Here is a 14,388-nt window from a genome sequence, read left to right as displayed (position 1 = left end):
AACAAACAAGCCAAGTTAATAAAAGGTCAGATCCTTGGTTCATTTCCAAGTTTTCCAAGTGTGTGTTTGTTCTTGTCTCAGGACTGTTTTGAGTCTCTGCTGAGTATCCTGCACTGGAGCTGGACCACGCTGGTGTTGGGGGTGGAGGAACTGAGGGGACTGAAGGGTTTCCAGTTCACAGCTACTCTTCTGGACTTGGAGCGCCTGCGGTTTGTGGGCACCTGCTGCCTGCGACTGTTGCGTGTCTACATCTGCGAGATCTTCCCCATTTCTGGTATTATATCTCCTCTGTTGTTAAAGTGGCGGCCCACTAGCTGTTTGTCAGCTAACAACGGAAAATTGGCTGAAAAATTATCAATAAATTATATAACAAACATCTTAATTATCATTTTAAGAGGTCTTATATTTGAGGATAGAAAAACAGGAGTCGCGATACAGCCTGTGAATATACAGTGAATATTAAACTTCAGTCTTTCTTTTGAATGAGCAAAATTTTAATATTGGCATATTTCGGGCTTGTTTATAAATAAAAGTCCTGCATTATGCTTAAAGGGTTTTTTTTGTTGTTTTTGTTTTGTTATTATTAGTAATGGTTACACAAACTGAATAGCTGGAATTTAATTCAAAGTAAACTCGTTGATTCTGTTTGGGCTGCCCGGTCACAGGAAAGAAAGAGAGCATTGTAGAACACATATTATTCAATATTTAGATTTTACTAGTATCTGTGTTTTACCAATATATACAGTTTACACACTTTAAAGTAGGCCTGTAAATAAATACTTATTAAATACAGTTTGAAACAGAGATATTTAAAAACGAATTATCCATTTTGCTTGTAAATGTTGTTGTTTTTATTAAAGAAAATTTTATTGTAAAAATTAATTTTATCAAAAAATGTTATACAAAATGTTGTCAGTACTTACTCACCCTTAAGTTGATCCAAACCTGTATGATTTTCTTTATTCTGTTGAACACAAAAGAAGATATTTTAAAGAATGTCAGTAACCAGACAGTTGACGGCACCTATTGACTTCCATAGTAGGAAACAAAATACTACGGAAGTCAATAGGTGCCGTCAACTGTCTGGTTACTGACATTCTTTAAAATATCTTCTTTTGTGTTCAACAGAATAAAGAAAATCATACAGGTTTGGAACAATATGACGATGAGTAAATGATGACACAATTTTTATTTTTGCGTGAACCGTCCCTTTAAGAGCACATGTGCTCCTTAGGGGAAAAAAGGTGTCAAATTGATTTTGAACACTTCTGTGACTCTCTTGACACTGTACTAGTAGACCTTGTCGCCAGCTCTTGCTGTTACACTCTGAACCTGTGCTGTCACTTCTTGCTGAAGTCGTACTATCGATGTCACAAGTGTAATTCCCTTGAGTTACAGATGTAATCTATATTGATTGGCAGGGTCTCATGTCACACTAGTCCTTTAAGAACATGTAATGAAGAGGAAGACAGCTTTGGGCCAAAGGACTAGTCTTGAGGACCTTTGACTGAAAGCATGTTGTTTAGACAACATCACATCTACGTTGTATCTTATACTTCTGTTTGTGTCTCTTATCTAGCCAGTACCAAAGCGGTTGTGGAGGAGTCCAGCAAGCTGGCGGAGTGTGTAGGAAAGACACGAAGCCTCCTGAAGAAGATCCTGTCAGAAGGGATGGATAACTGCCTGACCAAGCTGGACAATGACCCGCAGGGATATTTGAGTCAGCCCCTCACGCTGCTGGAGGCCGTGCTGCAGGAGTGCCACAACACCTTCACCGCCTGCTTTCACTCCTTCTACCCCACGCCAGCCCTGCAGTGGGCCTGCCTCTGCGACCTGCTCAACTGCCTGGACCAGGTATTCACCAGCATTAGATTGAAGGTGTTCTTAAAGGCATTGTCCACCCACAGGGATAGACCCTCATGTCGTTCCAAAACGGTATGACTTTCTTTCTTCTGTGGAACACAAAAGAAGATATTTTGTTGAATGTTGGTAACTAATCAGTTTCGGGTTCCAGTGACTTCCTCTGTATGGAAAAAATACAGTGGAAGTCAGTTTTCCAAAACCGTCCGGGCATCAACATTCTTCAAAATATCTTCTTTTATGGTTAGCAGAAGAAAGAAAGTGAGTAAATGATTCCAGAATTCTCATTTTTAGGTGGACTATCCCTTTAAATCAGCAAACGGCTCATTTAGGCCAGTCTATAAACCATAAATGGATGAATCTGAATAAACCTGTCAAGAACAGTTCCAGGTCATAATTTCATTCAACATCAAAAGGAAGAAATAGCAAATTATGATTTGCATAAATAAACTTTTGCCATATTTTAGGACCATTGTTAAAAAACTTTTTTTATTAAGAAAAGCTGAATTTAATTTATGCTTGGTAATATAATATATTACAGTAATTTTTATTACACTATTGAAAATCTAACGATAGTCAACATCAAGAATAATGTAACATTTAATAATGTTAAACACAAAAAACTCAATTAAATTGTTCTCTATTTGGGTGGAAATTAGGGCTTTTGGTATATATTTGTTACATTATTATTAGTATCTTCATTATTATATTTTTATTTGTTTTTTAATATTTATAATTCATTTATAATATTTTTGTGTATTGGGTATTTTAGTTAATTTGACTGAAAGTGTTAACATTGGGGAAAATGTAAAATTTTGCAGTTCTATTATTTATATATATTATTTATATGCATGTATGTGTATATGTATGGATGTGTGTGTATGTATGTTACTTTGGGGTGAATTGTGACCTAGATACGTTTTTGTGAGAATCAACTCTTTAACTGAGAGACTTTTTCATCTGAACCACTTTCAGTTCCCAGCTCTTTCTGCAAATGTGCCGCTTGACAGATTTAGGCCTGATGAATTTAAGCTCTAAAAGACCTCCAGTGACACTCTAAATCAGAAAGAAAAAAAAACAGCCTCCACATATGTTCTTTTTATAATTTCTGAGGAATACAGTTGTTACTTGATTGGTATCGGACATCTAGTTTAGTTAATTGCAGCAAATCTCTACTAATAACATTGACCTTCATGTCGACCTCCAGGACATTCAAGAGGCGAACTTCCGCACGTCGAGCAGCCGTCTGCTGGCTGCGGTGATGTCAGCGCTGTGTAACACGTCGGTCAAGCTGACCTCCATCTTGCCCATCGCGTACGACGGGGAGGTGTTGCTGCGCTCCCTCGTCAAGCAGGTCAGCACTGAGAACGACTCTGCCCTCGCTCACCGCTTCCCCCTGCTGGTGGCACACATGGAGAAACTCAGCCACGTGAGTACCATCATCTGGTCAAACATGCATAATCAATTAAAACATTGATTAAGCAGTTACAAAATTCTCTTTTTGTCGTGTTTTGATCAGACGGAAGAGAATCTCATGGGCATGACGTCTTTCCGGGAGGTTCTGGAGAAGATGCTGGTCATTGTGGTGCTTCCTGTGAGGAAGAGTCTGAGGAAGGAGGTTGAGCTCTTTTCTCCTCATCTGGTGTCCAACACCTGTGGCCTGCTGGCCAGTATTGTCAGTGAGCTCACCGCCTCTGCTCTCGGCTCTGAGGTTAGAAGGACAGATCTCCTACTTCTCTCTCATTCCTCTCTTCCTCACATACACGCTCTCTTTTCCTCGTCTCTTTGTCCGCAGAGCATTCGCCTGCTGCTCTAATTGCATTACAGCCACAGCCTCGCCAATGCCATAAATAGCATTTAGATGGTGGAGGAAAAATTCTATCTTCATGTTCATGAATCTGTATCTGTATCCGTATCCGTACAGCTCCACAGAAAGCTCACAAGTCTGTTATTCATCCCTGTACCATGTCCTTTGTTTCAAATAGTTTATATTAAATAAAAATGTATACGGTGAAATTAAATTATAAATATATTATATATAAAATATTAATATATTTAAGCTTCTTCTCCCGGGCCGTTTGGGCCCTAAACCAGGACATTTCTAATTTATGTTAATCTATATAATAATTTCTATTCTGACTGTTTTTTTTAATATATAAAATATATATTATTTCTAATAATTTTTTAAACTGAAAATATAGAATGTTAATATAAAATTAATACAATGGCATGTTATAATCATGGGATTAATTTACTGAAGTACCTGTACTTTTTTTATTACATATTTTGTAATCTGATCAATAAGAGTGTGCTACACCAACTGTCTAGCACGCTGAACTGTTTTAACATTTTACCATGTTTAAAAGCAATGAATGCTGTAGATTTATTTCCCATAATTATCGTAAAAATGAAAGGGCACAGATTCCATCTGGCCTGCTCATGCGGGATTGTTGTAGTAGGAAGCTGAGTCATGAGAACAGGTGTGTCCTCCACAGGACCACAACAGTCTACTGCAGTCCGTCTCTCTCCGACAGCATTGGAAAAGGCCATTGGCTCGTTGCCATGGTAACTGGCATGTCATGCTCGGTTAGAGTGCATTATGGAGACTGTTACAGCTGCTTTGCTGCTCTTTAACACTGTTCGTTACCAAAGGTGGAATATAAATCGTATGCTGGCTAATAGAGTAACAAAAATGGCTTCCAGTCTCTGTTGTTTGTAATAGCACAGGAAGAGCAGGGTTTTAGGTGTTGGTTGTCATGGAGGCTCCTGTTCAATAACAAAAACATCCTCTCAGTTAGTCTAATCTGGCCTACTGCCACCTGCTGGAAGAACATGTGAGAGTTCTACTTCAAAGGATAGTTGACCCAAAAATGTCACGTTTTTATTTATAGATGAACTTTCCATTTAATGTGTTGCGACTCCAAAACAAATATAAAATGTAAGAATGCCTCTAAACTAAATGTAAATTCTTATCTACTCTTTTGGACTGTTGTTGTGCAGGTGGACGGGCTGAACTCCCTGCACTCGGTGAAGGCCACCCCCAACCGCTTCACTAAGACCAGCCAGGGACGCAGCTGGAACACGGGGAACGGCTCCCCCGACGCCATCTGCTTCACTGTGGACAAGCCAGGGGTGGTGCTGGTGGGTTTCTGTGTGTACGGGGGAGGAGGCATCCATGAGTATGAGCTGGAGGTGCTCGCTGATGACGTAAGTTCTTTTCTATATAGAGGTGATGCATTGATGTCACTTTCTCAGCCGGACTGAGTGGCAGAAGAGCTGCTGCGTGATTGGATTTAATAGGGGAAACTGTGAATAGGCGAGTAAAACGAGTGATTATCAGGTTAAACTAAAGGTTGGAGTCGATATAGTGTGAAACATGAAACATCAACATCATCGTTTTGATAAATGAAAAAAATCCAAAAATGTAAGATATGTTTACTAATACATGCATAGAGCTTAAATATACTGTGGACTAGTATCATAGTAATTTTCATTGTGCCCACATTGAGAAATGTTTTTTTCATTCAAGGTTAGCTTGTTGGCTATAGTTTGCATGCGTTTTGTGGCACTGTACCATTTAAGCCCATCTTAAAAAAAAGTTAATTTATGAAAATATTCTTCTCTACAAAACAATTTATGATGTATTTATTTGTAAATTAATGTCAAATGAATCACAAAACATTTATTGTTTGCAGTTCACATGCTTAATTCTTTGGCAGTCTATCTTTCAGTAAGGCTAATGGTTTGACCTAGAGATTAGCTTTGAACGCAAGCTAATAAAACTCATCTTTCAATTTAAAGGAAAATTATATAAAATGATAAAGTACTATTTGTTCATACACAAAAAAACAATACATTTATCTCTTATCTGACATAATATCAATGTAGTTACCAAAGAAATGGCTGAAAATTGCAGAAATGTGTTGATTTCTGAAGGGTCCCGAAACACTAAAGTTTTGGGGTGACTTTGTGTGAGGTCCCCTGAGACAGCAAGCACATGGGTGGGGCTAACTCAACATTGCCAATTGTGATTGGTATGCAATAGAAAAATGCCTGGCAGGTAACAAATCACTGGATTGGTTAAAATAATGAGCAGCATAAAATATTTTTTTCTCTCTTTTTTAATTTGACTTCAGAGTTGAAAGTGGGCTTAATGGGTACACTTACCCTAAGTCTGAACACAGCAGACGACAGGAGCATTTAGAACTAATAAACACTAGTAGATACTAAAAATATTTAAGTTACACTCATGCGCACACTCACACGCTTTAAATGTTAAAATAGTGGGTGCACTTTTTTTATTACTCGCTTTTGTGTTTCACCTCACTTTGCCATTTTACACTAAGCGAGACAAGCACGTATGCGACGAAGGACGTCAGAGAAATGTCAGTAGGCTATAATAAATTATTGTCTTTTGCGCCATCGTCCACATCCACATCACGATGCATTGTAGAAACGATTAATTTCAACAGCCCTAATTACAAAGCTGGGAAGAGCAAGGATATTATTTAATGTAATTCCAATTGTGTTTGGCTGTAAGAAGACAGTCATATACACCTAGGATGGCTTGAAGGTGAGTAAATTATGGGGTAATTTTCATTTTTGGGTGAAGTATTCCTTTAAAAGAAGTTCACAAAAAAATTTTTTTTTTTAAATGTCATTATTAAATGTCATCCTCATGTTCCATTCCTGTTTGCTGTTATTTTTTACGTGGAACATAAAAAGGTGGATTTTTGAAGAATCTTCTCAATCCTTGAAGTTCGAGCGTGTGAATGAGTTCTCCCAATGTCTTACCCTGTTGTTTTCCTCTGTGTTCCTGTTCTGTCCATCTGTCCTGTTTTATCAGGCTCAGACGGAGCACCCTGGAGATTCCGCCCACTCCCACAGATGGACGTCTCTAGAACTGGTCAAAGGCACTTACAGCACTGACGACTCCCCCAGTGACATCGCTGAGATCCGTCTGGACAAAGCTGTTCCTCTGAAGGTGCTGCAAATTTTACACATGAATCACGCAAAGAATAAACTTCACTTCGGCACAAACTCACTTCCACCCTGTTGCTCTTGCAGGAGAGTGTGAAATACGCTGTCCGCCTGCGTAACTATGGCAGTCGCACAGCCAATGGGGATGGAGGCATAACAACCGTACAATGCTCTGATGGAGTCGCGTTCACCTTCAGCACCTGCAGCCTGAGCAGCAATGGCACCAACCAGACCAGAGGCCAGATCCCTCAGATTCTCTATTATAGGTCCGTACTATATATTCTTTTATCTGCGAACAAAATTCCTTCTTATTTCTTAAGGATGCAACATCTTGTTGACGGTGATTGTTTGCTACAGGAGTGAATATGATGGCGACCTGCAATCACAGCTCTTAAGCAAAGCCAATGAAGAGGACAAGAACTGCAGCCGTGCTCTTTCTGTAGTCAGCGTGGTGGTGCGGGCGGCCAAAGACCTCCTCCACAGGGCCTTTGCGGTGGACGGTGAGGATCATTTTCTTAGATTTCCCCAAATACTTTCCCATCTGTTGCACAAGAACATAGTCCCAGCCCAACCTCACACTATTTGTTGAGATAATTTTAGTATGATAGAAATAACAAATTATTGCATAACATGAACATTTTGCATTATAATACACATATCATACACTGTTCGTTCGTTGGCCAGAGGAGAACTGGCCCCCCCACTGAGCCTGCCTTCTACCAAGGTTTTATCCTCCATTCTTTCATCCGATGGAGTTTTGGTTCCTTGCCACTGTCGCCTTTTTCGCCTATGGCTTTTGGCTTGCTTAGTTGGGGACATTTAATTTAATATTCAACAATATTACTGATCTGCCTGCATTGACACCATTATATGAGAACTGAACTGAGCTGGACGATGACATCACGGTTTTCTCCAGAGCGGTTATAGATATAAATTAACTAAATTTATAATTTTTTACAACAAAAATGAACCATCACTGAACTTACTTAAGCTGGACTGTGACGCTATTTTCTTCTAGAAACAAACTTTGTTGCATTATTTTCCGGTTATCACTGTAAAGCTGCTTTGAAACAATCTGTATTGTAAAAAGCACTATATAAATAAATGTGACTTGACATATCATTGCCCTAATGCAAAAAAGATCTTGTTCTCATAACCGTGATGAAACATTATTTTAATTGAAAAGTCTTTGTTTATCATGGTAATGTTCACTACAGTAATGTAAATCTCATGTGATTCATTATGAAGAATAATGGGAATTAAAAAACAAACAAAAGTAAATTATGGAATGAGAATTGGGGTGAAATGTGCTTAATTGTCATAAATAGGTCTTTATAGGCTATATACTGTGTGTGTGTATATAGGTTTGTTTTGTGAGATTTACCCTTATAGATCAGCATCATTAGTTATTTACTATTAGTCTCTTTGACGTACTTGATGTTACTGATGTCTCTACAGTTGAAGACATTCCTGAACTCCTGAGTTCCTGCAGTCTCTTTTCAATGCTGCTTCCACTTATTTTGGCATACATCGGTCCTGTGGCTGCATCTGTTCCTAAGGTAAGGGAGTTTTTCTTCGTGGAATTGGCAACCTTGGGTCTTGATGTGACAATGATCAGTCTCCTCTAGTCTATTGTTAGCTTTCTTGTTTACTTTTACCTTCGCCCGTTTTAAATTTCACAATTTTCTATTAGGCTGCAGTGGAGGTGTTTGGTTTGGTTCAGGAACTTCTTCCGGCTGTTTCTGCCCTGAACCAGAAATATGCACCGCCTGCCTTCAATCCTAACCAATCCACAGACAGCACCACTGGGAACCAGCCGGAGCAGGGCCTATCAGCTTGCACCACCTCTAATCATTATGCTGTCATAGAGAGCGATCACCCCTACAAGCAGGCTGGTGTCACCCAGTACAAGGTACAACATTAGTGATCACTTCCTGATGTTCAGCAAAATGAGGGAAGTCAAATCTATCTAGCAACTGCCTAGCATTACCCTGAAAACTACCCTGAACATCTTTGCAACCATCTAGCAACTGTCTGCAACAACTTAAACCACTGTAACAATGCTCTAGGAAACACTCATAACACTTTAGAAACTGCTTACAGGATGTGACATTAATGTAGGGCTGAACGATTAATCAAAATAAAAGTAAAATCGCAATGACTACTTCAGTTTAATTAAAGAAATATATGCACTGTATGTTTTGGAGTGAAGCGCGGCATTGTGTTCATTTACACTCGAGCAGCTCATGATCGTTTTTTTTCCAGTGTCTCAGAGCAGCTCGGTTCACAGTAAATGCTGCTTTACACAAACTCATCTTTGCATGTGCTCTGAGTTTGAGGTCCATATCCTGATAGCAATCACTACGTTAAGCGGTCTAAATGTATTTTTATAAATATATATCGTCTGTTGAAGGCATAGGACCAAAAAATTTTCTTTCAGAGCTTGTCTTCAAAAAAATTTTTTTTTTTCTTGTTACAAATTGAGATGCAGTGTGACTAGTGTTCCTTCATAAGAGCGCTTAATCACATTTCCATCCTCTGGATTTCAGGTTTCCTTCCCAGATTGCGTTCGCTGGATAACCGTTGAGTTTGATCCTCAGTGTGGCACGGCGCAGCCAGAAGATGTCCTCCGTCTCCTGATCCCCAGCCGATCGATGCACTACTCTGGGCTCGGCTCCAAAGCCCTGGCTCACGAGACCATCAACAGCTGGACCGAGCTCAAGAAGTTCTCTGGCTCCAATGGCTGGCCCACCTCTGTCTTGGTGCTGCCAGGTAATGGTGATGTCCCTCTCCACCAAGCTTTAGAAATGTTTACTTTATACCTTCATGCTGATTAAGGTGCTGTTGACAGTATTTGTTGTTGATCTTTAGTAATTAAAAAGACATTTATTGAGATGTTAACTTAACACCACTTCCAGGCCCTTGAGTAATTGTTGTTACGCTGTTAACAGATAAATCTTTTATATGCGGTCCCACGGAGGGTTTATAAACACCAAATCTCAACAGGGAGATTGTGTGGTTGTTTACAGAATATTATCTCTATGAGGACTGTGATTTATATGGGCAGCTGCCATTTTATTATTATTCAAAATGAGTTATGCTACACTGGCTCAGTCATTAACTCATTTCCATTCCCTAATGTAAGGTAATGAAGCCCACTTCTCCTTGGAAACTGCATCAGATTACGTGAAAGATGAGAAAGCCTGTTTCTACGGATTCAAATGTGTAGCTGTCGGTTATGAGTTTAACCCTGGTGTTGATGAGGTATGAAATTTCTCCTTGCCAAACAATATGGATGTGTCTTAAACCTGAGCACAATGCATGAAATGTTCGAGGAGCCCATTTTATCTCACTTGTAAAACAATTGTCCGTGCGCACAATAATTTGCATGTCAACATTTATAGAAATATTTAGAACACATTAAATGAACAGCTCTGTTGTTCAAACAAGCATATAGGGCTGGGTTGAACATATTGATTTCTCGATTTCGATCGGTTCTCATTATGATTAACCAATATCAATACTTAAATCCCATGAATCTATATTTTAGTCTCTGTTTTCTCTTGATGCGTGAACAAAACTTGACTAAACATTATTTGCAGCATGTCTCCCATTGCAAAAATCGCAACAAGCTTAGTGCTCTGTTACTTTTGATATGGAACAAAGTCTGAGTTTTCATATTTTATGCATTTTAATTTGAAATTCAAGCAATACATACAGTTTTAGCGCTATGTCATATGGCGTGACGGATCGCTGTCGTGCCTCAGTTCAAGCGAAGCAACAGTGCTGAGCGCACATGAACCGATCAACTCTTCATCTTTATTTCTTTTTAACTAGCACAAAATAAACCGGAATGAACATCAGCAGGTATACTGAAAGATACAACTTACTGAAATGTAATCAGTAAATAAACTTGTAAACAATATGACACATAACATTACATTTACCTCAGGAATTCATTGAATGAAATTAACACTAAAAAGGAGCATTTACATTACATATTCATTATATTTTTTCTTACCCGTTCTTCAATATTTATTGCATGTTTGAATAAATCTGTTTTTATGACAGCCACTACTTAATGGTTTATATTTCAAAAAAACGTATTGGAGTAGAAACATTGTCATTAAAAGTTATTATAATAAAATTATTATTATAAAAACTGCTTTATGTGCAAATTAAATGTTTGTATACACATCAGTTGTTCATTTAGAACATTAATATTATAGTAATGTGTGCAACTGACATGGTTCCCTCTATATTTTACAGTATTAGTTCAGTATTAGTACTGTACTTGATATATTTCCAAATTAATCTGAATCAGCATTGAATCGAATCGCAAGCCTGTGAATGGAAATAAAATCATGAAATTTGTGTCAATACCCAGCCCTAGAAGCATGTTTATGAAACTGTGGGTGAGAACCATTTCAGCTTGGACATCCTAAATAAAAATAATTTTACGTCTACCACTGCTAGTATCTCAGTTATGCATTGCTTTGGACCAGAGAAAGGATTAGTGATTCGTATCTCACATGTATTTGAGATATTTGGCATGTTGCTGTGGTTTCAGGGAATTATTCAGCTGGAGAAGGAATTGGCCTATTTAGGGAGCATGTGTGCAGCTGCACTCATGAAAAAGGATCTTGCCCTACCAATAGGTAAGAATGACTGCTGCTTGCCGGTGTTGGAGGAGATGCATAAAAACTGGAATGTGCCGTGCAGTTAAAGCATAATCTGAAGTCGCTAATTACAGTGGGTGATACTTAAAGGGCAATATCATTTTAAATACCTTTTTAAAACATACACTACCATTCCAAATTTTGAACTTTCTATTCATCAAAGAATCCAGAAAAAAGTGGTTTCCACAATTGATATTGATAATAAGAATTGTAATTTAACTAAATAATTTTGCTTTTAATTTTAAAATTAGTTAATTTATGTGAACCTTCTGATTGAACTGCTTCATTAGCCTGGCAAGCCAGACCTACATCAAGATGTTAGGTCTGGAAACTCACCATAGACGGTTTAATCCGAGGGCGGGATAAACGGCTGTCTTTCAAATTCCCTCTGCACGCAATAGGACAGCGCTTAAACCAACCAGAGCGTTTTCCCAACAGCGGAGCTTAGTTGATAGATTCAACTTTTGCCATATCTGGCTGGCAAAACGACGAACACATCTTCCTTTTTTTAAGAATGACTTAAGTGCCGTTCTTTGCTCTTTTCTCAAAGAAAAACTTAACTCCAAGTCCTCCAGAGTCGCGGCCAAAGCCGATTCAAAAGACCGTTGTTCTCCATCAGCTGCCGTCATTCTTTGTTTTCAAGTGGCAGCCGTCGCAACTCTGTCGTCATATGTTAAGCCCGCCCCCGCCTACTCTATACACGACGTGATTGGCCTGACCCAATTTAGGTTTTTGCAGCTAGAAGGTCTATTGAGAGTTGCTAGACCCACCTGGCTGCGAAATACATTTTGCTGCCGCTAGGGTGCGTCTAGATTTCTAGGCTACTGCTTCATCAGAATTAACCCACACTTTAAAGCTACAGTGTGTGTTTGATTATTACCTCCGCTTACTGTAAGGCATAATACAATTTGACATTTAAACCGCAATTTTGTGTTTTGTCATATTGATACTTTGTCACTGATTGAAACATCTGAGCTGTACTCTAAGTTAGCATCTCCCCAACACTATTACTTTTATTGGTGGCACTGATAAAATCACAAGAACTTCCTTTGTCTTTTTTATCTGATTGTATGGATTATTTACCATCCTACAGGGAATGAACTAGAAGAAGATTTGGAGATTTTAGAGGAAGCCTCACTCCAGGTACTAAATTAAAAATAGTTGTATTGTGTGAGTGCCGCACATCATCAGATTGTGCTCTGATCGTGTGTTTTGTGTTGAGCAGGTGTGTAAATCCCACTCAGGGCTCCTGGGAAAGGGACTGGCCCTCACTCACTCTCCCACCATCCTAGAGGCACTGGAGGGGAACCTGCCACTGCATTTGCAGACTAACGAGCACTCGTTTCTAGAGGACTTCATTACCTGCGTGCAGAACTCCAGCGGTGGGCGGCTCGCCAGGTCTGTATCAAACATTTTACAGCTCCCTTTATTCTTTATGGGTCTTTTGATAGCTTGAGGCCCTCATCCAAGCATCTTTACCATTCTACGTTCCCAGGTGGCTTCAGCCAGACTCCTACGCAGATCCTCAGAAGACCTCACTCATTCTGAACAAAGACGACATCCGATGTGGCTGGCCCACTACTGTTGTGGTGCAGACCAAGGACCAATATGGAGATGTTGTGCATGTGCCAAACATGAAGGTTAGCATCTTTCTGAATCAAACGGTGTGTTATGAATCTGGCACATCTAATCGTCTCTGATCTGTGTTGTAGGTTGAAGTCAAGGCTGTTCCTGTCTCTCAGAAAAAGTCCATCCAGCAGGAGAACATGAAGAAACTGCAGCGTTTGCCAGGCAGCTCCTCTAATTCTGCATCAGGAACTGATCTCACCTTTGGTGGCCACCCAGCACCCAAACTCGAGGCGACATACGAACCCATGATCATCAAAGAAGCACGTTATATCGCCATCACCATGATGAAGGTTCCTCTCATCTATTGACTTGATAATTATAGTCGACTCAAAAATTATTTGGACTAGGGCTGCCCAATTAGTCAAAATAAAACCGAAATCACGATATCGCCTGGTGTGATTATCAAGTGCCCCTATTATGCAATTTTAAAGGTTCCTAATTTTGTTTTGGAGGTCTCCAACAGGTTTACATGCATCCAAGTTTAAAAAACACTTTAATTGGAGAGAAGAGTAGTCTGTCCTTTCACTGAAAGATCCAGTTATGGCATTTTTAATATATTATAAAAAAAAAAAAAAAAAAAAAACATATACACGGATGAATCGTTCACAGTAAGATTAATACACTTACAAAATATAGAGAGGTTCATTTTAATACCATAATGACTTTGACATTAAAATTTGTCTATATTTTCAAAAATAGTTTGATATTTGTATGTTTTTCTTACATTGTCACTTACTGTTTTTTTTGTCCAGGCATATGAAAATTACTCCTTTGAAGAGCTTCGCTTTGCCTCGCCGACACCAAAGAGGTTAAAAGACCTACCTGTCATATTCATATTACAGTCAACATTCAAATGTAAGAACAGGTTTCAGGTTCGGTTTGTCTGCTTCTTACTCAGGCCCAGTGAGAACATGCTTATCCGGGCCAACACAGACGGAACATACAGCGCTAACTGGACCCCTGGTGCTGTTGGACTTTACACCATTCATGTGACCATCGATGGCATTGAGATCGGTAACTGGATTTTAGTTTTTATTAAAGCGTTGTATTAGAGCACTTTGTTGTAGAAATATTTAAGGAGTGTCCAAAGTGGATCGTGTATGTTGCTAGTGCTCAAATAGATTTTCATTATCAGCATTTTCCCCCCATAAAATGTAAAGAAAATTGTGTTTACATGATAAAATATGCAAGATGGGGGGACAGATTATGTCTTAATTCTTTTGCGTTCTCTCGTTCTTAA

General features: G+C 39.0%; 1 protein-coding gene across 18 annotated transcripts in view; it reads left to right on the top strand.

The window, feature by feature from the left end:
* mycbp2 (MYC binding protein 2) overlaps positions 1 to 14,388 on the top strand; it is a 110,619-nt gene that overhangs the window by 55,997 nt on the left and 40,234 nt on the right. For all 18 annotated transcript variants that reach the window (XM_084122564.1, XM_084122561.1, XM_084122562.1 and 15 more), the window contains 19 exons: positions 82 to 274; positions 1,580 to 1,854; positions 3,068 to 3,289; positions 3,380 to 3,571; positions 4,861 to 5,067; positions 6,707 to 6,844; positions 6,928 to 7,106; positions 7,198 to 7,340; positions 8,299 to 8,399; positions 8,534 to 8,752; positions 9,390 to 9,612; positions 9,986 to 10,104; positions 11,411 to 11,498; positions 12,613 to 12,662; positions 12,745 to 12,917; positions 13,015 to 13,159; positions 13,232 to 13,438; positions 13,901 to 13,956; positions 14,047 to 14,162. In XM_084122564.1, coding sequence (XP_083978690.1) covers positions 82 to 274; positions 1,580 to 1,854; positions 3,068 to 3,289; positions 3,380 to 3,571; positions 4,861 to 5,067; positions 6,707 to 6,844; positions 6,928 to 7,106; positions 7,198 to 7,340; positions 8,299 to 8,399; positions 8,534 to 8,752; positions 9,390 to 9,612; positions 9,986 to 10,104; positions 11,411 to 11,498; positions 12,613 to 12,662; positions 12,745 to 12,917; positions 13,015 to 13,159; positions 13,232 to 13,438; positions 13,901 to 13,956; positions 14,047 to 14,162 — 3,046 coding nt within the window. The remainder of the gene's footprint in view (positions 1 to 81; positions 275 to 1,579; positions 1,855 to 3,067; positions 3,290 to 3,379; positions 3,572 to 4,860; positions 5,068 to 6,706; positions 6,845 to 6,927; positions 7,107 to 7,197; positions 7,341 to 8,298; positions 8,400 to 8,533; positions 8,753 to 9,389; positions 9,613 to 9,985; positions 10,105 to 11,410; positions 11,499 to 12,612; positions 12,663 to 12,744; positions 12,918 to 13,014; positions 13,160 to 13,231; positions 13,439 to 13,900; positions 13,957 to 14,046; positions 14,163 to 14,388) is intronic.

This window comes from Abramis brama (genome assembly GCF_963993115.1).
Source record: "Abramis brama genome assembly, chromosome: 8".
NCBI lineage: Eukaryota > Metazoa > Chordata > Actinopteri > Cypriniformes > Leuciscidae > Abramis > Abramis brama.
This window is presented reverse-complemented; position numbering and strand designations above follow the sequence as displayed.